At 39.0% G+C, this 27,156-nt stretch overlaps 1 protein-coding gene across 5 annotated transcripts in view; it reads right to left on the reverse strand.

The window, feature by feature from the left end:
• ATP8A (ATPase phospholipid transporting 8A1) overlaps nucleotides 1–27,156 on the reverse strand; it is an 88,114-nt gene that overhangs the window by 39,071 nt on the left and 21,887 nt on the right. For 4 of the 5 annotated variants that reach the window (XM_089704270.1, XM_089704266.1, XM_089704268.1 and 1 more), the window contains exons 3-5: nucleotides 5,099–5,225; nucleotides 2,831–3,014; nucleotides 2,001–2,164 (exon numbers count right to left, since the gene is read on the reverse strand). In XM_089704270.1, the coding sequence (XP_089560396.1) occupies nucleotides 2,001–2,164; nucleotides 2,831–3,014; nucleotides 5,099–5,225 (475 nt within the window). Of the gene's footprint in view, nucleotides 1–2,000; nucleotides 2,165–2,830; nucleotides 3,015–5,098; nucleotides 5,226–11,887; nucleotides 12,316–27,156 lie in introns of those variants that run through there. The other variant, XM_089704269.1, reaches the window with a different exon arrangement.

The following is a 27,156-nucleotide window of genomic DNA, read 5'->3' on the forward strand; positions in this document are numbered from 1 at the left end:
TAGTTATTCATCAAATAAATCACGATTGAAAAATAGGCGAGCCGTTATGAGTTAGATAAATAATTGAATAAATCTATTCGAGAGGTAGTTATTAGACTATTTATCTCGCGATTGAAAAATCGGCCCTTAGAGATATAATTAATCAGATAATGTTCGGAAAACAATCACAAAATACGTGAAGAGGGAGGACCGTAATGTTATGAGATATTACTTGTAATTTTTACAAAGGCGCGATGTGCGTAAAATATATGAAGACGTTATCCACCCTAAATATCAATACCATTTATCACCAGAGGGAGCCATTTTATAATATTTTAATAAATCATCATGTATGGTGTCACTAAGTTTTCCAAGCATCTCGCCTCATCCGTGTCATTACCACGCTAGCTCAAACGCTTTACAAGCAGTTAACCAGGTTATAGCCCACTAAAACCGTCAAAGATTCGCCTCGTGTACCCTAATTACGATTAGGACCGTAAAATCCACATCGACTAATACAATGCAGAACAGACGCACCCCACAACCTTGATATTCAGTGACATTTTAATCCATTGTACAATTACGCCTTTATTTTCCCGCTATTCCATATCTAAAACATAATTTGTATTTAAAGTTTTAACGAGCCATTCTTGCAGCTTTTGTGTTCGAGATATCACATAGTGTTTTGTAGTTGAAATTAATATTTATACTTCTATTAAGACTAACCATTTTGAATTAAATGTTAATACAAAAAACGGAATGGAAAAAGAATGTATTTTCATACTTTTAAATCTCTATAGGTCACATTGTTATTTATTGTTCGCACGTTGTAAAGACCCAGAATCATATAATGTCACCTTGTTAAACTGGAAAATTTCGTACGACTATAATTATAAACCCACGTAAGCATAAAAGTTGGAAAACAAACAGGAGATCAAAGGCAATAAAGGTAATGTATAGGGAATTGTGTCCTTATAAAATTTTCCAATCCCAAATTCAAATAATTATTATGAAAGTTGACGATCATTTAGATTGGTTAAAGGACAATTTTTTAGGTGGAGAAATGCCACGTCATTTGAGACAAAACTTCTTTATCCATATAGGTTTTTATGAAGACACTAGCTGCGCTCCGCGGTTTCACCCGCGTGGCGGCGCTTCTGTTGGTCTTAGCGTGATGATATAAGCCTATAGCCTTCCTCGATGAATCGGCTACCTAACACCGAAATAATTTTTTAAATCGGATTATTAGTTCCTGAGATTAGCGCGTTCAAACAAACAAACACAGCTTTATAATGTTATTATAGATTAATTAAAATGATAATGAGAAAATTGATTGCCTCGTATCAAAAAGTAATACAATTTACCGAAGAATCAATAAAAAACATCGTGCTAATGGATTGTTAAATAGAAAAAGGTCAGACACCGGAAAAAGCAGCGCCCAAAGCTAAAGTAACCTCCCGCCCTTACAATGAGTTCCGGCATTAAAGAAAAGGTCATATCGATGTTTGATTATAGGATATTTTTACTGTCTTCCTTTACTGTTCTTTAAATTTATATTCACGTGTGTTCAAAATGCAAATATCACTGACTAGATTTCCGCCCGCGGCTTCGCCCGCGTTTTCAAAGGAAAACCCGCATAGTTCCCGTTCCCGTGGGATTTCCGGGATAAAACCTATCCTATGTGTTATTCTGATGTATAAGCTATATTGTGGTAAAGTTTCATTCAAATCCATTCAGTAGTTTTTACGTGAAAGAGTAACAAACATCCATACATCCATACAAACTTTCGCCTTTATAATATTAGTAGGATTATTTTCATAAATGGAAAATTAAGAAAAACTAATAAACATTATTAATGGATCAAAAATTAAGTTTGAGTATACAAAGTATTATAACCAAATTTTCAGAACAATATTGTGTGGTCACGAGGAGCTGGGCGCCATCCTCGCCTGTCATTCAACAACACTCTATCTTTCTGTATGTGTTCGAAAACATCAAAAAAAAAAAACAACCATGCTCACCTGGACGCGAGCAGCACCAGGTCCGCGGGGAAGAACTGGTTGTTGGTGACGCGGCACACGTCGCCGACCTGCAGCCGCTCCCAGCGGATCGACCGCCACGCCCCCCCCTCGCCCAGTACCTCCACCTTGCGGCGGTTCGTCTCCTCGTCCGCTCGGTGACGCTTCTATATACGTATATACAAATAAATAAATAAATATTTCAGAACAATTTTCACACACGATCTGATCCCATACTAAGCTTTCGCTTGTGTTATGGAAACCAGATGGCTGATAAACATACTAATAGATAACTAGCGGTCCGCCCCGGCTTCGCCCGTGGTACATGTTTACGTTTTCAATTTCAATTTAAATAAAATCAAAAATAAATTAAAATTTACATGCAATTAAATGTTTTTTCATACTTCCAAATCCATGTGGATCAACATTTTCATTTGTCATTCATTATAGTTAAGTGGTAACAAGTACCTGTAGCGACTCTAATATTAAATGTAGGTATCATGATTTCAAAAGAGCAACTACAATTTCTTGCGGGTCTTCTTTTAAAAATTGCTTCTACTCGATCTCAAATCTCAATTTAATGTTTTATTAAATTCTTCAGCTTGCTCAAGGCTTATGCTAGCCTTTTAACCCGGATAAAAATAAACCTTTATGTCTAAAAAAAACTATCATGATAAATGTGGACACCTATAATTTTTACCAAAACGATTTCATAGCTTTTGTGTGTATAAAGTTATATGTTTTGTTTATTTTTAAACATAATATATTTTGTGTTATTAGCAAAAGTTGACCCTGCTGCCCAACCCCTTAAACCCAAACACAAAACAACTTACAAAGTCTTCGACGATCTCCTTAATAGCACTGACGGTTAGTATAAGTATGAGCGGCGTGAGCGTCGTCCAGCGGCCCGTCGGCGACACGTCCGGGATCTGCTGCAGCAGCGCGATCAGCAGGAAGAAGCAGTTGGAGTACCGACGGAACTGCTCGAAGAGGAACAGCGGCACGAACGATGGTAGACTGCAGGAGAATAACAAGGGTAACGCTAGGAATTTTTGCAGAGCAAGCAGATAAGCTGGTGGGACACCTGATGTTAGGTGGTCACGTCCGCTCATAAAGAGGCAACTTAGCAGTCTATGTCGCAGGTGCGGTCGTTGCCGGTCTTTAATGCATTTTATATTATACTAGCGGTCCGCCCCGGCTTCGCCCGTGGTACATATGAAAAATAGATGTTGGCCGATTCTCAGACTTACCCGATATGCACAGAAAATTTCATGAGAATCGGTCCACCCGTTTCGGAGGAGTATGCAGTCTAACATTGTGACACGAGAATTTTATATATAAGAAGATGTAATTTATTATACGATTTTTACCTTTACGAATAAGTAAGAAGAAGGCTTTTATGGCCTTCCAAACCAAATATTTTTTGTTGCATTCATATGTATCCAGCCCAGACTCATTTCTACTATCGAAAACACTACACACGGATAATACACGCATTCTGCAGCGGCATAAAACAAACTTTATTATCACAGCACACAGTGCCGTATATCTCATTAACATTACATCGGCTCAATATCAGTTCTCCATTTACAAATTGTCATTGATTTATATCCATAATCGTATTGTACATTTTGTAACCTTGTTCAAGTATTAAACCGTTGCGTTACACGAAGAAAGTTAATCGCATTACCCGTAGCTTATTGTGTCGGGAGGTCAATTATGTTGCGTCGATATAAACAAAACTATTTCTACTGTATTATCTTTATCGACATAATTCTCTTAAAACAACACAATGCTTTAACTTCTAGTGAATGGACCTTAATTACCGTATAGTTGTGTGTTTGTTAATGACAATAATTATTTTAATTTACCTATGAATAAATTTGATAATGCCCCAAAAATAAACGCTTTCGTGTTTCTCAAAATTATAAAATTAATTCAGTTTATTGGACATACATAATTTTATTATTATGTACTCATTGATCTTTTTATTACCACTTTTGCAACCCAATAAGTACGGCATTAAATGCTGCAAGAGGAGCACATATTGGTACGGTTCCGTAATCCTGAGACAAAGTACGATAATCGCAATGTATGACCTAATATCCGAAATGTGGGGCATAAACAGCGAGGCAGCAGGCAATAGGCGTATATCGGTGTGACATGAGATCACAGCCCCGGGCGATCTGCCAGCCGCCCGCGTAAACAATACGGACTCACGCTCGCAGTGCTCAATTAAAAACGTTATGTTTACAGAATACTGGAGGTTCAAGCTGGATTTTCAAACGAGCAAATAATTTGAGAGAAATTGGAAATGTTACCAAAATAGGCACGAGACTTGAATGGGAAAAGAATTTGAGGTAGAAATTTTGATGGATTCTACGAATAATACATATTTTAGAGGAGAATCAATTGCACTAAACTAAGCAATAAGAAAACATCATATTGTGAAACTTCAGATAGCTTTGTTCATAATTTACTTTCCTGTACTCATTTTTTGACAAAATACTATCATAATTTTCAGTGCTAAATTGCACATGCTGTTAACAAATTAAAAGCAATCAGCCACCTGGTAACACACACCTGTGTAAGGGATTTATTGGTTGTCACGAAGAATGATACGCCTTGATATCGGTGGTCAAGTTAGCTGTATAAAATAGGCATTATATTTCATACAATTTGGTTTCAATAATTAATATTACTAATAGTAGTCTGTAACTAAATCGAACTTGTGCAACAAAAATAAATAATTGAGTAAATTAAATATAATCAACCCTGATAAAGAGCACATGTTCATTACCGCGACGAACGCACACGAACGTATCGTCAAACGATTTGTGATCTTTTTCATTCATAGCATCTATTAATAGTATTACGTTAAAATGTTATTTATATCTTCATCCTTTTCCTTAGAATTCTGTAAAAGATAGCTGATGAACATTTCATAGATAAGGTCGCTTTTTGTGCTGTATTAATCCCTCTTTTATGCACTAATTACATTTTCCAGTATGGGGTACAGTACCTAAATTAACATTCCTTCCTTCCTAATTAAGTGATGTTTTCTTAGGTTTCAATATTACGATAAGTATGCTATTAAGTACCTATATTTGGCGGTGGATATCCTGTTGCTGACGAACTTCTGCGGTTGCAGGCGGTTGATGAAGATCACCCGGTTCTGCTCGTCCGCCGCGCCGTCTGTTATCCCGGACGTCGTGGCCTCGTCCTCATCTGAATAAACATACATATTAACTACATGCAATAAATAAGTTATAAAGGGAATTTATATAAATAAAGGGAAAAAAATATAAAGGGGACATTTATTATTGCGTATCATACGCAATAGGTACTAAATGTGGAAGCTAGAATCTTCGTAGTAACTAATTGACAATATTAATTGAGAGGAATGCAGTTAATTAATCGAGGTTGAAAAACAGTTGGTTACAAAAAAAACCTTTTTTCAAATTCAAAGTTAAAAATGTTGGTTAAGGATCTCACAAAATTTGGGCATGTTAATAGATTTCGTTTCCCTATCTGAGCATGAAAATCTCCTAATGAATAATACGTAGCAAATTAAAATATTTTCGAATATGTCTATCTGCTGGAGAAAACCAAATGAAAGTTTCTGCACTCGTTAATTGGATTTACATGGAGGCAGAGACGCAAATGGAAACTTTGAGGTATGTAATGTAATATGAATTATGTTGCTTTATATGCGCAGTTGATTTTCTGTGTGATAATTTAGGTCTTGCTAATACAAGCCTGGAAATTTGTGTAAGTGCCGCTGTTGCTAATTATTCACGGTATCGTTGCATCAGACATGTTTAAAATACCGTTCTGTCATAAAATAATGAATTGTAAACAAAGAGAGTAACAGGCTTATCAAAGAAGCCTTAATTTACACAAACGATATTAGTTCAATTAACATGAAAAGATACCGTCTCATAAATGGTAAAGTAAAGTCATGAATTGTTACAAAACCTGTGCATTTAATTCAGAAACCAACACATGTTAAGATACACATAAGAAATATTATACATTACATTGAACTCTTGTTAGCGCAAAAATTTCAATATCACAATATTACTGCAAGGTTAAACCCTTGGAAGTGAATCGTTAAGGTCACAGTTTTCTATTTAAATATAGTTCCTAATGCAATCATAGTATTAGAGGGTGGATCAACGATCAGGAAGCCCTTCAACTGGTACATGTAATCATATAAAGTGATCTTTGTTAACTTTCTCTATGTACCTAACTGTTCTGATGTTGCACTGTTGTTTATATATTAGATTATTGTGTTTTAAATTGTTCTTCTCTCCAAGAGATCTGACAAAAAAGATTTCCACAGATCAGCGGAACCAACCAATCAGGCTCAGCTATAAAATTCCTACGTTTCACGTTCAGAACGAATCATAATACATAGGCTGTATTGAAAACTCCGTCATTTAAGGCGTTAATAGGGGCTAGCGACCTTGACGACGATTTACAAGGCGGGATCGGGGGGCCGGCACGAATCTACCGTAGTAAAAGTACGTATAAAAATTATTTAAAATGATATTTGGGTATGGAATCAAAATTTAAAACAACCATGCCCTGTGTTTCAATTTCATAAACACACTGTAAAAATACTACAATAATTGACGTTATATTGACTTAGCGTTTTGGTTTAAAGTCCAAAAATCTACCTCAGTTCATGATTTTTTTCCAAAAAACCTGATTGTAAAATAAACAAATTAAAACAACCATGCATTTTATCATATTCGAAACTTTAATATTATTATTTTTTTTAGATATGTACCTTAAGAATCTAAGAAGAAAAACGGTTATAACTAGAGTTAATTTTCGGTATTAAAAGGTCATTCTACCCGATTCACGCCTTAAGTCCAAAATTCAAAATACTCTGCTATAATCAAATGAGCGGAATAAATCACATACTCCTGACCGTGACTCCGCACTCCAACTTCTCGAAGTAATTGCAGTGGAAATGTGCCGCAACCTTGGCGGGGACATAGGCGCTCTGCATATAGGGAGCAAATATTTTAGTGTGCGTCTTAAAAGGATGGCAGTGACGACCTAGCTATATTAAGTCAACTGCGAGCCAGTTGTAAGGTTTTAAAGTACAAAATTACATTGCTTAAATATTCGAATTAATTATATTTTAGTAAGCATTAGTTACACAGGTAGATGACTCAACATGACGTAAGATATACTTAACAAAAATATTTAGATGCGCTCAACCATCTCAATGCTAAACAATATTTTAAATAACGACGACATAACCTAAAGTCGTAAATAAATATTACTCATTTTTATTTAGGATCTATAAAGACAGATTGCACTGCAAAGTCAGTGCAATAAACTTGAAATCTGCAAATAAAACTGAACCCGAAGCAATTTTCGCTTTTCTATTGCCTTTTAAAAGAGTCCGATTATAGAGCAAATACCGGCCATCATAAATATCACATGTGAGCCGTTGAAGTAGGTTTAGTACCTTTTAAAAGAGTTGGATAACTGCCAAATAAAGTGGTTTCGCCGCTTTTAGAAGGGCGAGATGACATTAAGAATTAACTATGAGGGATAAATTCATGGAGCTTTAAATTATATTAGAGTTTACGATAGTTTAAATTAGGGTTTAAATAAGGGATCAACTAGATCCTAATTTCCATATAAGACCAACATTTTCATATAGGTATATGAATTCGTTATGGTTTGTATCATAGTTTGAAATTACTAACGCAGTTATAGTTATTCGACATTAACGATAGAATTACGTGTAACAAGTTATCTTTGAGTTGGGCTTCGCATCCTTAACCCATCCATCATGACAAAACTACGTAATCCTATAGTCTGGGTATACAATAGAAAACAATTATGCTGGATACTTGTTTGTCTCGTAAATCTCTTATGTACAAGAATACTGAAGTTTTACTACTGTCTGAGTAAATCCTTGTGGATTTACTTTATTAAAACGCGTTTGTAGTTTGTACACCTATAAAATATATGAAATCAATCTAGTTTGTGCAAAGTATACATTAACCAGATGGCATATTTTCTGAATCACACGATAAAATGTTTTTATTACCTATTCTCATTTTTATTACTTTCCAAGAACAATGAATGACTGAATGACAATCGTAATAACCATAGGCACCCGTTACACGCTCAATCTAGAATGTGATCCTTGATCATGATCATTGATCTCAATCCAGATTGACTGTGTAATGTATTTGATTGACGGATCGTAAAATCTGATCAGAAAATATCTAGATTTTTAGAAATCAACGATCTCGATCCTTTGATCGAGATCCAGATTGATCGTGTAATGTAACATGATGTCAAATTACGTCAGTCTGCGTTCGGAGCGCGATGGTATGGGACGACAACACACAGGTGTAACCATTTTTAACAGATGATCAAAACATGCCTCCTTCATCCTGTAGTAATTTGCGTAATCCTCTTCCTCTTCCGTACTAGAAAATTTCATCTAACAAGTTCCAATGTGTATAGATGTTCCTTTTTAGTAGCCACGGTTTAACCCAGCATTTCCTCTTCACGCGTTTTTTCAAATAACAGGCAATAATTATTGCTGCACAAGATTTGTTCTTATTCAGATCTATTTAGTGGTTATGAATGCGTGTGCATTTGACAATGTCGAACAGTGGACTGATATGATCTGGATTGACCATCTAATGTCGCGACGATCCACATAAAGATTCGTCAATCCGTCACCTGACTTGGATCGTGATCTGGATTGAGCGTGTAACGGGTGCCATAGGAATCGTAGATAAACCCATTAGTTGAACTTATATTTTGGTTTTATGGCATTCAAATGCTTAATAAATATTAATTTTTAAAGAATAGAAAAAATTCGATAACAAGGCGGGATTTGAACTTCGTCTTCAGCCGCTGATTCGAATCCCGCCTCCTGATCGAGTTTTTTCTATATTTTAAAAGTTAATAGGATTTATTAAGTAGTTATTAACATTCATTAAACCTTTGTCATCCTTACTGATATTATGAAAAAACTCAAGAAGGGCAATTTGTTTGCTTGTCTTTCTTTCACGTCATGAAGGTCCAAGGAGCGATTTATTGGTATGATAATTTTGTCTGAAAATGGTTAGTAGGCTAGTGAGTAAGGCTCTTGGAAAATCATCTGATTCCCATGGGAATTGGGAACTAATCCATTATGATTTATATCATTCCAAATCGTATAAATTCTAATAGATGGCGCTATTTTTGTAAATTTCCTTCGATCACGCAGGAGAAGCCGCAAATAACAGTATGTTAACATTAATGCAACATTCGAGATTCAAAAAAGGAGAGAGGGCTTTTGTCATGAAATATCGCCAAGACGAGAGTCGTAGACTACGATTGCTCCCCTAGAGACTACGACTCGTTGTGCGATATGGCGTGAATTTATGACCGCTAATGTATAATTCTATGCAAAGTGGAAATTATACAAAACTTCGAGTTTATAGCAGGACAAGCAGAGGGGCAGTTGGAACACCTGATGTTAAGTGATCACAACTAACCATAAAATAAAAGTAACCAAATATAAGATTTTTACTGTATCAGTGATATTACACTAGAACTTTAGTTATAAAATCATGTAAAAAAAATATTTACCGGACATAATTCACATACCTACATTAGATGTGGTTTATTGAACCACGACATCGATAAAATGCGATAAAATGTTTTATAAAAATAACACACCACAGCAAAATGCAACAAATATAGTCAATTAAAGACACTAAATAACCATGTACATTGCAAAAATATCCTTTGTTAGATTGAAAAACATAAACCATTTGAAAATACCCAAGAATTGTGCGCCTATTGTGCCATTTGATGTATATTTTACTTAATGTTATTTCATTTTTTTGGTGTGTACAATAAAGCTTTCATTCATTCATTCATTCATTCAAGAATGAAGAAACTAATAAAACCATGAAATTAACTTCTACACAATCAAGATGTATTTTTTTCAATGAGAATATTTAATTTAAGAATGCTTAAACAAGCAATACTACAATAAACATGATGAAAAAAAAACACAAGCCACAAATGAAATCACTAATATCCACTTGTTAAGTGTGAAGTCCCGTATCCCCGTAGTGGGGTAAGGGGCAGATGTATTATGCATACATCTGTTTCACTGATCGATTTTCTTTAGGGACAAGTAGGTGATCATCCTTCTGTGTTCTACCAGACCGAGACATTTTTTTTTCTTCGTCTCCACCGGGAATCAAACCCAGGACCCTCGGTTATACGCTCACGCGTCAACCACTGTACCAAAGGGGCGGTCAAAGTTGTTAGTGTTAAGTATGAGATGTTGGCTATTTACAAAAAGACTCCAGTCATCAATAACTATTATAACTACCTATGATAGTCAATTATAACTATTTACTTACTGAATAATATAAAAGTATAATTCTTGGGACTGAAAATTGCATCATGCCTACGGATTAAGGTAAAATCTACATAGGGGAAAAACTATTATAAAGAAGGGCTTTAAAACAATATTCTTTAAATTGTTTTAATAATCATTTTCAATAAAAAATGTATAAAATCATACAAATTCTTTGTCTTATTTTATTAGAATTACATGAGATGAAAAAATTGTGAGGTGCAAGTTATTACCAAACAGCAAAGCTACTAGATTTGTTTTCTCAGTAACTATATGATGTTAAAAGATATTCTGTAACATAGGATAGCCGATATCAATGCAAAATTTGTTTAACAAAAAAGAGTTGTACATATTTAATTGAAAAGTTCTGGGTGTTGATTCCAGATCACAAAGGTACCGACTAATAGTCACACCAACTTATCCATGAGCATAGATGAGAAACAATATTATGGCATAAGAAAGAAAAATATAATTGAAATGCTCATTTGATGCGTCAAGTAAAAAATGAATTCATAGGACTAGGTGCATACTTTTATTAAGGAATTCTTCATAACATTGAATTAAGTAACGCTAAATATTAAACTTATGTTAGACATAATACATTGGTTCCATGTGTCTACTGTAAAAAAATATTTAATTAACGAGTGGAATGTCAAATTCTTCTATAATATAGATATTTTTAGTAGGTATCAGGTTTAAACTGTAATAAAAAACTATCTTATCTTGAATTATCACCATATTAAACAAGTTAAATGACAAAATATCACTCTTTAAACATGGATAACAATAAATAACATAAAGACAAGAATTTAAAATATGTTTGCTTCAACATTGAACAAAATATGTATGTAAATTAAAATATTAGAGAATATAAAAATTTAATTCAAAATTCGGGTAACAAAAATTAGCGCTTTCTATATCTTAGGGGTATGAAAAATAGATGTTGACTGATTTGCAGGCCTACCTATGCACACAAAATTTAATGAGAATCGGCTGAGCAATTTCTGAAGAGTTTAAAAGCAAAGAATTTTATATTTTAGCTTGGTTTTATTAAAAGTCCAATTTAATTGGAACAATTTAAAAACCAGTTTATGTATGCAATTATTGCTGCATCCAGAAAGTGCACAATTTGTGACATCTGCTCCAACAGGTCAGAGAAAATGTCTCGAAGCGTAATGGGGTCAAGTGTTTTGCAATTTCTATTTGTATAAAATCCACAATTATATTGTTATACTTATTGTGAAATCTTTCCAGTGTTTTCCTTTTAAGTGTCAGGTGCATAAAGATGACAAAAACAATAATAATGTATTTCAATAAAAATGTTTCTCTTCTTTTAGTGATTTCAATGAATTTTACCTGGGCTGCAATGTAGAAAAAACAGTGAAGGTTGAATTTATTATAATGACCAGATATTTCAAGATATCTTTTAAGGCTGTATTACTTGTATATTGTAACAAGTACCCTTGAATTAATTGGGACTTACGTTGGTTCATTTTGAGGACCATGGCACGGTAAAAACGCGAGAAAGGCGCCATCACGTTATGGTTACCGAAGAAACCTGTTACATATTCCCTTAAAGCCATTCCACTTGCACCGAAATCCACAAATAAACAAACAATTTCACGGTCACACTAATTGTTTATACACTAATAGAATAAATTTGACACTCATTATCACCGGGAATCGCTGCGAACATCAAGAAATTTACACATATGCTGGCTTGACATGATCACTCGTTATAGATAAATGATAACAAATTGTTCGCGATTAAAAAGCTGATACGCTTAATGCATCCTATGTCCAGTTATCTCAAAAATGTTTATGTATCAGAATTTTATGTTGACATCACGAATAGTTAGTATGATCGATCGATCTTCCTTCCACCGCCCCACTAGTGATTTCATTTTCCATGAATATCGATACTTTTCACGATGTCAATGTCACTGTCAAAGAGTTTTTCACTCTTGTCTCTGCAATACGTCTATCTCTGTGGTCTATCTGCTCTCAGTTACGAATGTGAATACGATTAAATTATTTAAATATTGAATATAATAAAAACGAAAACCCGTAATAAAGTTATAGGCTGTTAATTTAACTTGCTGACGTAAACGGTGTGGTGTTAGGTGTAGCATATTGAATTTCATTTTTTCATTACAACTTCATTACCTAGTAGGTACTTACTTTGTTCAACTTTATAACAGTTTCAAAGTGTTTTTGAAGCCAGAGAAGATATTTTTAAATGTAAGCAACTGCTATTTATTATTTACCTATAATATAAATTAAAATAAAACGGTGTTCTACTGTATCTTTTTTATTTAATTACCTACACCGTTTGTATATTTTGAGTTTATTTTTATATTTTTTTATTTTGAGTTGGTGAAATTATATTACTTATTTAGTCTTGTCTTGCTTTTTTTTGTAAGTAAAGAGAGTAAGTTTTCTGATCATTGTTACCTAGTGTGGTAACCATATTGTGGTAAAAGCTCTTGGCATTGGTCACAACCGCCATAAAATAAGCAGTTGCAGTAAACACGCGGTTGTTATGCAGGCGCTTTTTATGGCCTTTTAAGTTTAAGTAAATTTTTTAAAGTGAAACTTTTATTACATCGTCTCAAACTTTTTGGTCTGTGTAGCGCATGTCGCGTGACGGTCGAACCGTACGATAATTATGGTACAAATACGATAATTTTGTGCCTAAGTTTCACTTTTACCGTGGTTTCATAATGCTACCTACGGCCACACTACCTTAGGCTTACCGTCTACCGGGCTGTTACCGCAATAATTATGGCATTATATTACCGTCTAAATTACTGCATGAACTGATGTGGTTACACTAGAGTTTACCTAGATATGTCGGTAATTATTGGCATTTACCGCAGCAAAAAAATATTAGTTAATAATTATTAATATATAATATGGTTTCTGTAATAATTCATCAAGGATTCTTTCTTTTTCAAATCATCGATTGTACTTGGAAATGATAAATTTTGTTTGATCCGACGCCACGCATCATTGTGTACAATGCGATTTTTATACTTAGTTCAGAAGCGTAGCGTGCCTTGGCGGGGCCCCGTATAAAAATTTGTTTGGGGACCCTTAGGAAGGGTAAAGATTTCTCACAAAAGAAAAAAAAATGTTTGCATAAAATTTAAAAGAAATATTTATTCATCATAATTATTATCTATCTGTCACTTATCCCAAAATTTTTGCAAACATTTCAAATTAATTAAATATACACACAGGAGGCCAGAAAATTGCTTTTTTTTACTTTTGTCATTTCTGAAAAATTTTTGCTTACGCACGTTGGGGGCCCCCTTGGCGCGGGGGCCCCGTATAATTGATACAGCTGATACGGCGGTAGCTACGCCCCTGACTTAGTTCTTCTGTCGGGTATCCCAAAGAGACAGTTCGGATTGGAATAATTCCAAAAATTCTAGCGCCATCGAGCGCTTTTTCATTTGACCACTCCATGTCGGTCGATACGTGCGTCGCCGGTGAGCTCATATTGCACACTGGACAAACGTGAAACGGTAGTGTGGCCGCAAACGCAATAATTACCGTGGTAATCTTCTTTGATGTGCGAAAGAATACCGCCGCCGGAGCTATTGCCTACCGCCATTTGTCATATTGATTGGCATTGTAGAATTATGGCCATAAGTCGTGGTTACACCTAGGTGTTGTTAAAGTTGTGGCAATAATTATTGGCATATCACGGTAGTGTGGCCGTAGCATAAAGCCACACAACATTTTTTTTTTTTTTTTTTTAGGTAAGTAAGTAGTTATTTGTTATTTTTATAACGAAATTAATTTATTATTAATCATCAACTACGGGTATAGCCTGGTTTGTTTACACAAGTTATTGTTTTTTTTTTTTTTTTTTTTTTTTTTTTTTTAGTTTTAATTGTTGTTATTAATGTGTTTGGCTTACTATTTTTACGGTTGACCTACGTCTTTTATACAACGAGGTAGGTACTTAACAATGTAGGATTGTAACTTGTCCCTCCCACTTTTCCAAGCCTTGTCGCGGCGGGGGGGCTCAGTACCTGGGTTGCAAGCCAGCATCTTGGGGAAGCTAATATGGAATACACACGTGCCGCTCCCGATTCGTTTTTCATAAAACTATACGGGATGCGGCCCTGGAGTAGGCTCATCCAGCAGGCAGGTGGTGGTGAACCACTGTTTCCGCTTGTCTGTATGAATGCGCCCGAACAAGATCACGGGTTGACGGAATGCCTATGGGCATCATTGAAGAAGGTCCTTAGAGACCAGCGGCTGAAATACAGCGATGGATGGCGGTTGGTGAACCGCGGCGCGGTGGACCTAGCAGGAGGATGTCTCTTGCTGGGCATTGGGGCTTTTGCCCTCCGCCGGGCAAACTGTTACCTCTAACGTGTGACGTTGTCATGTCTAGCGGCACGTTAGAGACCAGGGGGCTTGCCTTAATCGGCTGGCCCAAGAGGAAGGTGACCTCAGAAAAAACCCCTCCAATTCGGCGTTGGGGCGCCCCACGGGGCCTAAGCACGGCGCCGAATTCCTGCCTCCTTGGGTGGCAGGTGGCTTGGCGAGTGGATCAAGTCGAAGTGGCCAACCCCCGGATACCGCCCGCCCTCCGGGGTGTAATAGGGTTACCCGGGAACAGGGGGCACCTCCCGGGTGGACCGCATATATCCCCCATGCTCGTGGGACCTTTACCTAGTACACTATGAAACCCCAACCCCAAAAATTAGAAGGAGGAATGCTGAGAGAATCGGCAGATAGAAGATGTAGTTCTGTGTTGGAACGCGCGATAAGCGCTACTCCTACACCTACTACAGTTACTAATGTAACAGAAGTGGCCGCAGAGTCGGACTCTTCCAACTCTGTGGCAAGCATGAATTCGCGGGCAACTATGAGTCCCCTGGTCCGCCGGGAGGCTCTGTGCACTCCGAACAAGGAGTCACGCTTTTGGCGGTGCGGAAAACGCTCACGGTTAGACGATGGAAGTTCGAGTGATACTTCTATCCCTTCGGAAAGGAAACCAAGAACTGGCTACCGCAAGGCGCATAGGGTAGAGAAGAATACCGAAGCACAAGTTGAACCAAGTTTACCAACTTCGGTGGATCCGGAGCCAAAATCTGCGCTCATACCCTCGACAGCTGCCATGCTTACCAATAGCATGAACACATCGACTGAAGATGTACGGAGGAGGATTGAGACACACCTGGCAACGGTCGAAAAGATCGCCAAAGTGTCCAACCACTTAAAGACCACCTTTGTGGCTGACCTGCGAAACGCCGCTAAGGCTATTAGGGAGGATACCGATTCCCTTGCGATGAGGACGTTTACCGACGAAACGAGAGCGCTTCGTGCAGAGAATGAGAGGTTGCGTATACGACTGGATTTTCTGCAAAACGAGATCCGGGAAATGCGACTACTAATGCAGCGGGGCCCAGCTGCCTCTGCACAGACAGCGGAGTTGACATTGACACAGGACTTCGAGGCTAGGATGGTACGCCAACTAGGAGAACTAATTGATGCACGGCTCCGACACTTAGAGGCTCAACCGAGTCTTCAACAACGACCTCGCCCCTCCATTGTGGAGGATGGGATAGGAAGACGTGTTGCTGGCATCCGAGAGCAGAGTTGCTCCGAAGCCTCGGAGGATGTGGGACCGAGACCAAGGAAAACAAAGACCCTCTCCAAACTGACCCGGGATGTGACGGAAACTAAACAAGGAGGTGAGAATAAGAAGGGACAGAAAAAGCAGAAGAAGAAGAAGAAAGGAACTGGTAAAGAACCGGCGGAACCTGCATCCATTCCCTCTCCTGCAGTAGTGGTTTCTTCGTGTCCTGACGCGGAGTCCCCTACGGTGCCCATCTCTTCCGGCGGGGACTGGACAGTGGTGGGAAAGAGAGGCAGGGCAAAAACGAATAAGGTCCAACAGCCTGGGATCGGTGAGCACACGGCGGAACGAAGGAAGTCTAAACTACCTAAGCCAACACAATCTAGGCTGAGAGCTCCGCGATCCGCGGCAGTGGTTTTGACAATCCCTACAGAGGCCCGAGACAGCGGCGCAACGTACGCTGCGGCCTTAAAGGAGGCGAGATCCAAAATAGACTTAAAAGAAGCGGGCATTGAATGTGTCAAATTCCGCCAGGCGGTTACGGGAGCTACCATCATCCAGATCTCCGGGCCCGACAGCAGCGATAAGGCTGATCTGCTGTCAGCCAAACTGAAGACCCTGTTCAAAGACAGAGACATCAAAGTCTCTAGGCCGGTTAAAATGGCGGATTTACGCGTGTCGGGCTTAGACGCGTCTATCACAGTGACTGACTTGAAGGAAGCCGTAGCTGCAAAGGGAGAATGCCCAGCGGAGCAGATAAGGGTGAGCCAACTGCAAAAAGACAGATCTGGTTTGTACGCAGCTTGGGTGAACTGCCCGGTAACAGCAGCCAAGAACATCGCCGAAAAACGTTTCCTCGTCGGATGGGTTGCGGCGAGGGTAACGATTCAAAAACCACGAGAGTTACGTTGCTTCCGCTGCCTCGAAGTTGGTCACGTAGCTAACCGTTGCACAGCTGAGTGTGACCGCAGCCAGCTCTGCTACCGCTGTGGGCAGCCGGACCACAAAGCCGCCAACTGCACTGCTAAGCCAAACTGCACTATCTGCGCGGATGCAGGCAGGAAAGCAGACCATCGCCTGGGTGGCAGTGGCTGTTCAGCAGACAAAGCGCCAAAAAGAAAACCGAATGAGCTTACCGCAGATACCCAAGTAGGGCGAACAGACATGGAGATAACAGAAACCGCCAAAGTGTAACATGGAACTACGCTTTCTGCAAGCAAACCTTAATCATTGTGCAAGGGCTCAAGACCTGCTGATCCAAAGCCTGGCACAGTGGTCTATCCATATCGCAGTTCTATCAGAACCCTATGTTGTTCCCCCCGGGCGAGAGAATTGGATCGGTGACCTCGACGAGGTTGCTGCTATAGTGGTTACGCAAGCGGAAGGATCACCTCCAATTCGTGCGCATGCGAAGGGTCATGGCTGCGTAGCTGCCAGGTTCGAAGACACGATTGTAATCGGAGTATACTTCTCACCGAATAAAACACTTCCTGAGTTTGAAGCGTTTTTGGGAGAAGTATGCTCCTTGATTCAATGGGGCCGCCCTCACCAAATCATCATTGCGGGGGACCTAAACGCAAAATCTGTGGCATGGGGTTCCTCGGCATCAAATGCTCGTGGAGACGTCCTCTTGGAATGGCTCGCGGCTCAGAATTTGGTTACACTCAACCTAGGCAGCGAAAACACATGTGTGCGCATGCAGGGGGGCTCGGTGGTGGACGTGACATTTGCGAGTCCCCCTCTCGCCAATCGGGTCCGAGGATGGCGTGTCCTGTCAGAGGTTGAAACCTTATCTGATCATAAGTATATCAGATTCGAGGTTCATCCGATGACAGGATCTACGAAGAACGCATGCCCTGCTCCTATAGAAAGAAGCCCAAGATGGTCCCTAAGGAGCATGGATGGACACCTTTTGGAACTAGCGTCCATAATTAAGGCTTGGTGCCCGAAACCTGACGCCATAAACGTCGACGCTGAGGCAGAATGGTTTGGCGAAACAATGACGCAAATATCAGATACCGCAATGTCGAGGCTAAAAAGATCTCTCCCACGGAATAAAGTGTACTGGTGGTCGGAGGATCTTGCGCGGCTCCGATCAGTCTGTGTTTCTTCTAGACGCCAATACACTAAATACAGACGAAGAAGAAGACGTGCAGACTACTCCACCGAGGAAGAGGCAGAACGCTACGCCGTTTACCAAAATGCCAAAAAAGCACTAAGAGACGCTATCGCGACCGCAAAGGAAAGAGCCTGGGCTGAACTACTGGATACACTAAATCTGGATCCCTGGGGGCGCCCCTACATGCTGGTTATGAATAAGCTGCGTCCTTGGGCCCCTCCAATTACAGCCAGGTTAGAACCAGCACTGCTCCAAAAGGTAATAACTACCTTATTTCCAGGCCGTCTTACAAATGATCCTGCGGACCGACTTGGGAATATCGATCAGGAGGAAATGACCTGTGAAGAAATGATCCCGGACGTGTCTTTAGTAGAATTAAAAGCGGCGGTAGACCGCCTGAAAAGAAAAACAACCTCCCCGGGCCCCGACGGCGTGCATGGCAGAGTGTTGTCCCTTGCTCTCTCATATGGACTAGACCAGCGATTCTGTGAGCTACTAACCGAATGCTTGAAGAGTGGGAGGTTCCCGGATCGCTGGAAGGTGGGACGCCTCGTGCTATTAAGGAAGAGTGGCAAGCCAGCGGACTCGCCATCAGCATATAGGCCGATAGTCCTGCTTGACGAAGCCGGTAAGCTTTTTGAGCGTATTATTTCCAGCCGCATACAAAATCATCTGGCAAGGATAGGACCAGACCTCAACGAAGCCCAGTACGGTTTTAGGCAAGGACGTTCAACGGTGGATGCCATAGCTCGCTTGCGTGATATTTCAGAAGGATGTGTTTCCCAGGGTGGGGTAGCACTGGCAATATCCTTGGATATTTCCAATGCATTTAACACCCTACCTTGGGACAAAATCTTAGATGGTCTGACCCGACACCGTTTGCCGCTGTATCTTCGCCGTATCATCTCTTCATATCTTCGAGAGCGTCAAATTACATTTCCAAAGCAGGACGGCTGGGGTAGGCATAGGGTTGCACGCGGTGTACCACAGGGCTCTGTACTGGGACCCCTTCTGTGGAACATCGGGTACAACCACGTGCTACAAGGAGGGCTGCCACAAGGAGTAAGCGCCATCTGCTACGCCGACGACACCCTAGTAGTGTCCACGGGCCGAGACTTCAGAGAGGCGCGACTCCGAGCCACGGCGGGGGTGGCACAGGTAGTTGCCAGGATCAAAAGCCTCGGGCTTAAAGTAGCCCTCGACAAATCGGAGGCTATATGCTTGCATGGCCATCGCAGAGCACCACAAACTGAAGAAGCAATCGTGGTGAGTGGAGTGCCCATCCGAATTGGGCCCAGACTGAAATACCTCGGCCTGGTGCTCGATTCGCGATGGACATTCCAAGCTCACTTCTCGACTCTGGCTGCGAAGCTCACCACCACGGCAGCGGCTCTTTGCCGTATCATGCCGAACATTGGAGGACCAAACGGGGCATGTCGAAAACTCTTTGCCGGGGTGGTGCGCTCGCAGGCGCTGTACGGATGCCCTATATGGGCCGATAAGCTATTAACGCGCAACACGATTGTGCTGAGGCGGTCGCAGCGAGTAATAGCTATTAGGGTTGCAAGGGCGTATCGCACCGTATCTTATGACGCGGTTTGCGCCATAGCCGGTACTGCACCCTGGCATCTCGAAGCGGCCGCCCTGGCGGAAGTTTACTGGCGTAGAGCGGAGGCAAGAGAGAGGGACGAAGAACTGTCCACTGAAACGCTAGAAAGTTGGAAGCGAGACGCTCGCGACGCGGTGTTCCTCAAATGGCGTCAGGAACTTGACTCATCTTGCGTGGGGGCCTGGACTCTCAGCGCGCTTAGCCCAGTGCTCAGAGAGTGGGCAGAGAGAAGGTGGGGGTCACTCAGTTACCGGCTTGTGCAGGTCCTGTCAGGACACGGATGCTTTGGCAGCTACCTGCACAGGATAGGTCGGGAACCGGCCCCCACCTGCCACCACTGCAGTGACCAATTGGATACGGCACATCACACCCTAGCCGTGTGCCCGGCATGGACGGCGGAGCGAAGGCCTCTTGAAGACTTGCTGGGAGAGGAAGAGCTGACCCTGCAGGGTCTCGCGAAAATGATGGTCAGTGGCGACACGGAATGGAGGACGGTCGTGGCCTTTTGCGAGGCTGTGATTAAAGCGAAGGAGGTTGCAGAGAGGGCCCGGGAGAATGACCCAACGGCGGATCCTCTGCGCCGACGCAGACCCGGCAGACGCAGGCGTCTCTACGCCCAGCGTCAGCCTTGAGACAGGATTTGACGAACACACGCAGGGGGAGGTTTACGTAGAAACGAGCATACTGTAGTTATGCTCGCTGCAAGTAAACCGACCCCCCCTGCGACAGAAGGTGGAATAGCCCGGCAATAGGGCAGCGATATCCTTATTGAATACCGACGCCTATTGCCACATTATGGGCTTGGGAGAGTCGCCAAGTCGCGGCACTCACCACGTAGGCGGTGGGGGTATAAGGCCTGGCTGTTAACCCCTGCCGTCGAAGGCGAATGGTGGCCACCGTTGGGTTTTAGTGGGTAGGGCTTCTCGCGAGTCCCACATACCCCCTCACGCAGAAAAACTGCAGAGGGGGATGCGTAAATGCATTTCCCAACGTTAAAAAAAAAAAAAAAAAAAAAAAAAAAAAAAGGATTGTAACTTGTAATTCTAACATGTCCACGTTAATAATTAATATTGTTCTTTTTTGTTCAGTTTATAGGTACCTATTCAGAAGCGTAGCGTGCCTTGGCGGGGACCCATATAAAAATTTATTTGGGGGCCCTTAGGAAGGATAAAGATTTCTCACAAAAGTGCATGTTGGGGGCCCCCTTGGAGCGGGGGCCCCGTATAATTGATACGGCAGATACGGCGGTAGCTACGCCCCTGTACCTATTGTTATGCGTGACGTGCAAGACAATACGATTTATAAATGTGCGGAAACTGATTTGGGAATAAGTACAATACGTTTTGTATTTGATTTTAGCGTTATGTCGGTTGTTTGGTGTGGTTGATAAAAATGAAGAACAAAACAATACCACTTCTGGAGTAGAATTTTAAATACGTAAACGAAGGCGTGTGCAAAATAGTGGCGGACATGTTGAACATAAAAATAAGACTAAATACTTAGGTTTTTAGTTGGAACTTGAAAGTATTAAAAATTTTATGTCTCCCCTACAGCATGTTTTCACTGCAGGGACACGGGCTAGCTCGTGGCTAGCTCTTTTAATGAGGGACGAAGGTTTAGGCCATAAATGCACCACAAGTGCGGGTAAGCAGAATAAATTTCACAATATAGGTATTATAACGTTGATTTTTTTTATTTTGGGACATGCCGGTCCCCTCACAATATTTTCTTCACCGTTACAGATTCGATGATGTGGATAATGCGAGGATAAAATGAAAATTTTATTTCCACGGTCTCGAACCGCCATTTTGATTTAAGGTTGAGGTTTTCACTTTTAACCACTGAGCCGCCAGGTCTGCATTCTGACTGTTATAATTATTATAATACGTAGTTAAGTACCTAATACTATTTCAGAAAATTTGTTATAGTTAATCTAGTTAACCCATTCATAAAATTCAGGAAAAATTTAATCATCCTTGTACCTATATTATGAGCGAAAATAAACCTTATGCATAACAACAATAAGAAGGTTTATTATTCCTATATCAAATTGCATTAAGCTTTTTAAGTAGCTTAGCTATGAATATATTTAGATGCATTTAAGGGTAAGCGCGATCGATCGCAGGTCTTCACAAGGCCAAGACGTTAGCACTTACATCTGTTATCTCATTATCTAGGCGGTTCCACTTAACCCATAAGCCTCTGTCATAATGCCAGCATCTGCCTTTTATGAACGGTCCAGATTATTATCTAACTTTTGTAGTTGTTACGGTACCTACTTGTACTTTAGCAACCAGCGCTTTTGAAAGTTTTAATTTTGTTGCTTTTAATATGAGTTAAAATAGGTATTATGTATTTTAAAATATTTAACTATGGACCCTGCATTGTGTGTAATTAGATGAATATATTGGGCCAAGTTAGTCGTATATCTACAGATTGCAAAAACATTGAAATCTCAATTCTTAGCTCTTCACTTTCATAATATGCAACAAAGGATCAAAATACGAAGATGAAACTGCGAGGAGATATTGCACGTGGGAGAAATCCTTATCATTGTCCGAGTCACCTTTGACCGCACAGGTGACAGGTGTGGAAGACAATAGTAGCAATGAACAGTAAACACAATAGGGCATACAAATTAGGTCACAGAGAATGAGAATAGACATAAATTAACAATTTCAACACGAGTTCAGTTGTTGATCATGTATTAATTAATTCACAGGTACTCGAAATAGAACATTATTACTGCATCCCGCGTATGAGCTATTGAAATGATTCTGTGGTTCACGCATTTAGTTTGATATATTTTGTAGGTATAGAAGCCAATTACTTGTGCGGTTTGTTCTCGTACTTTATTATGTCGCGTCTTTTATGAAATAAAAAGCGGGGAATAACAGGAAAAGTCGTAGCAAGAAAACATTATTGATTCATCTTCCATGGAGAAAATAATTAGTTCAGTTTGAAGAAGCAAAAATTGTGTGTTCAAAGGCGAAAATTGTAAATATTTTTTGTATAATTTATAATATAGATATGTACTAGCTTTCCGCCCGCGGCTTCGCCTGCGTTTTTGAAGAAAAACCCGCGTAGTTCCCGTTCCCGTGGGATTTCCGGGATAAAACCTATCCTATGTGTTAATCCAAGTTACCCTCTATATGTGTGCTAAATTTCATTTTAATGGGTTCAGTAGAATTTGCGTGAAAAAGTAACAAACACACACACATCCTCACAAAATTTCGCATTTATAATAATAGTAGGATTATAGTAGGATTCCTACTGCATAAACAAGGCATTAAAAAGTAACAACTACTATAAATTAAATGTTAGCGAAAAAATACCAATAAAGCCTTCATAGCAAATTAAGCTCTGATAGACGATACCGTGTAATATAATTGGCTGTAATTAAATAGATTTATTACACATTGCTTTGCTTTTAAAATATTATGTTTAAAAAAAAGAAATGATCCTTTTTTGAGTTTAATTATTGAGTCATAGATGGCTAAGTCTTTTTTAGCTTATGTGGGGTAGTAGGTTTACTTATAAATATTTTATAAATAAACGAATAAAAATCTATTTTTAACATACGATTGTCGATATTTGTAATAACAAATCAAAAATTTCCGTTGTTATAACACCTGACGGCTGATACAGTTATTAATTTGGGAACTGCTAAACAATAATTTAAATGACGACCCTGAATCCTTGCACCAAAGAACTTCCTTCTTACAAAGCACTTACCGAGCGGTGTAAACTTTTTGAAGATCGTCTGCAACCACACCATCCTCTACAGCCTAGCGTAGCAACGAATCCATCCTCACACATTGATTCACAACGCAGTGAAATAGAAGTCGATCACGTGGGCCACGTAGAACAGCAGGCAGGTGGCGATGTACATCATGATGAGGATCTGCACCAACATGGTGACCGCGGGGCTGCGTGCTCGAGACTGGTGCTCGTGGTGGACGTGATAGCCGGCTGTGATGGACGGCGCGGACTCGACGCTCGCAAGTGTGAAGCCCCACAAGTGAAGGGTATTCATTCATGGGATTTTTTCTTTATGTCGAGAAACGTGGTAAGTAATTTCTAACGATTTTGATGATGTTTTAATTAAGTATTCGATGGAGGATGAGATCGATGATGTTTCCACTGAAGTAAATTGATTCATAAAATTATTTGAATAATGATTACAAGTTATTTTACAAAGATCCCAATGTATACGTTATGCGTTCATGAAATTAAGCTAGAAAAAGATTGAGAGTCCTTGAAGTTCATTATTTAAATTATGTAGTATACTTTTCAGTTATAGTTTCTACAAAAAGAAAAATAGTCCTGAGCCATATGACTTGCAGTATTTTTGTTTGAACGGGGCCCCAATGGCTCCATTTGGTATACTCAGGGCTCCACCAATAGAATGTACGACTCTGGAAGCCATACACAAGGTGAATGCCGCCCTATCTTATTGTGGTGTTACGCAAACGATTTGTGGCTTACAAAATTAATAATATAGTCACTTGTAGGGAATCACCGGGTGCGCATACGTTGTCTTTTTTGCTGAGTACGTACCTGGCATTCAAATTTGGGAATTGACAAATAGTTTTAATTGTTTATTGGTTTCTCTTTGAATATGTAACAAAACCAGTCGGCGTATATTATAGTAGGGGAGCCCAGGATGCTAAATGTGGATTTACTCGAGCGTCACGGGAACCTATTAGAATTGGTAGATTAGACCATAGCGAGAAAAAAAGGTCCTATAATGTTTTCACTTTTAGCGGTGGGGAAGGGTTTTTTGATTTTTTTTAATTTAAAAAAGAAAAAAATTGGCTTGGAAATACTCAAGCGCGTTAGATATTGATATTTTGCATGCTCCAGGACGTCACTGAAAAAAAGTATACGTTAATCTGACGATTTAAGTGGCGATTTAATCGCTATGAAGAAAGGGTAAAAAATTAAAGTAATATTATTCGAGCGCGTCAGATTAATATATGGGGGGGTTAATTACAATATAAGAAGTCCCCATTTCGCTAATCTGACGATTCGAGCTCAACCTTAGGGAATTATGGATTATTCAAATTTTCCAGCGGGGCCCCTGAGCGCACCCACCAACCATAACTGCTCATATTGACTAGAGGTACTAATGAATAGCTAAGGTACCGTCCCTTATAGTAATCTGACGCGCTCGAGTAAATCCCAAAATCCCCTCTTGGGCTCCCCTACTATTAGTTAGGTGCTACTAAAATTACTGGATTGTTATTATTTGAAAAATATTTGTCAAAAGAAGATAGGTAATCTCTATTGCTCTTTCTGTTAAGAGGATTATGTGCCTAGGTTATTAGAATTTGATTCATAGTATTTCTTCGCCCTTGGGAAATCTTCAAGATTCAACTGATAGTAGGTAGGTACTCATTGCTAATATTATCTCCTACTGTCGATATATAAACTTTGAATAAAAATAACAATAAGTAGTAACTAGATATAAATGTTATAAGGTCAATCTTGAGTTACTTATAAGAAAAGATCTGAAAACTTTTCAATAAATTAAATACATGTTTTATTAATTAGGTTTTCTTTGTCTCTTTTATAATATGTTTTTACAAGAACAAAGAACTTTATGGGTATTTAAGTAATACGACTTTTATAGAAGTATTTCGTATCACTTTTTATTGATATTTAGTTTTTATTCATTCTGATTCTTTTGTGTTATTTTCTGGAATCGCTTCGAATGATATAACCGTAAGACCGTAAGGATGTATTTTTTATAATGTACCTAAATAATGTTTGTACTTTGTACTGTATCGAGATATTTTCGGAGGACTTACTGGAGGACTTCTGAGAAGATTATTTTATCATGTAGTAGGTAGGTAGTAGTATCTATTTATGGTGTATTCTATAACGAGTAACGACATGTATTTGTAGACCTCAATTCTTTTTTACCTCACATTTACTTCACCTCCTCCCCAAATTAATTGGATGTATTGAATATTTTTAGAAAATATATTTTACTTAACTATATAAAATAAGAAAAATTTAATCCCGCTTTTCTACAGTAACTAATTCTAAAGTAATGGGAATAAGAAGTTAGAACAATTTCCTTTTGCAATTAAAGACACGGTCTTATACAATCTAGAGTCTCGTAGAGGCGCCTCGACTTATGCAGCTTAGTTCGAGATTATAGCATTCTATATATTGTGAGTGCTATATTAAATCAAGGGAAGACGTGTATTTTAAAACAGAAATAAATGTTTCAAGGACTGTCTGTTTAAATAAAAATTAGGATGTGAAATGTATGAATGCGGATAATTTCCGAAAGAGTTCACTAAAATACTATATGGGATATTTTGCGCTGTGTTCATTATTTTTGGATTAAGGTGTTGGATGTTTTATACAAATAACGAAAATAAAAATAAATCGACTTTAAAAATAAATAAATAAAAAGTAGATAAATATTGCAAGCTCGGAGGTGTATTCTAGTTCTAGGGTACTTAAATTTTTAATTTTTTACACAATATCACAATTCACAATATAGGTACGGTCTACGAAATATCAATTAATAGTAATTTGTAAACAGTAAGTAGCTTGTAGCTTAGTAAAGACAATTTTTCTAAATACCATATTTGTATTCACTTCGTTAACTTCAAGGAGACAGTATTTCACACGTAGGAAATATAAAATTACATTTATTTCTTTATCACTACAGAACATAAATTGCACATTATTGTACCGTGAAACGTCAAAACGATATTTCACACGTATCGTTTCCATTGTGTTTTATTTGTGTTGCGGTCGGATAATGTTATAATTTTATAAAAATATTATACATTAATATCAATTTATTGAAGAGAAAGGAATTTTATAGATATTATTCTATGTAATAACTACCGACATCCATTGAAATGATAAACCGCTCAACGTCTCTCAGGTGATAATCAATTTGCAAAGCGCAATATTCTAGAATGTTCTAAGGTAATGGTATTTGGTAAATTAATTGTGAAGTTGCTTTACCTAGATATCTAAGATTAAAATACTAACGTAAACTTACCAATTTTAATCGTGTAAATTTATAAAGAATAGAATTTTCGCCCCGGAATGGCGCGAAAGTATGCGGGTTCGAGTCCCGCCTCATATAATACTACTACTAACCTGGACCCCAACAACCTAGCAAACTCAAACTCAAACTCAAACATTCATTTATTCAATTAGACTACTATTTAGTAGCACTTTCGAATCGTCATTACATAAGTATTTTTAACATTTACCACCGATTCGGAAAGCAGTATCTACGGAGAAGAATCGGCAAGAAACTCCATAGTTGCTCTTTTAAATCATGTCAATATTACATAATATGTAACTTATATCTAACTACATAATAATATATCATAATATGCCAAATAACTGTCCTGTGGTTTTTACGCGATAACCCTCCATGGG

The sequence above is a fragment of the Colias philodice genome, chromosome 15 (genome assembly GCF_061535455.1).
Source record: "Colias philodice isolate Cphi_HAF_F1 chromosome 15, ilColPhil1 Martin Lab GWU primary, whole genome shotgun sequence".
In the NCBI taxonomy this organism is placed as follows: Eukaryota; Metazoa; Arthropoda; class Insecta; order Lepidoptera; family Pieridae; genus Colias; species Colias philodice.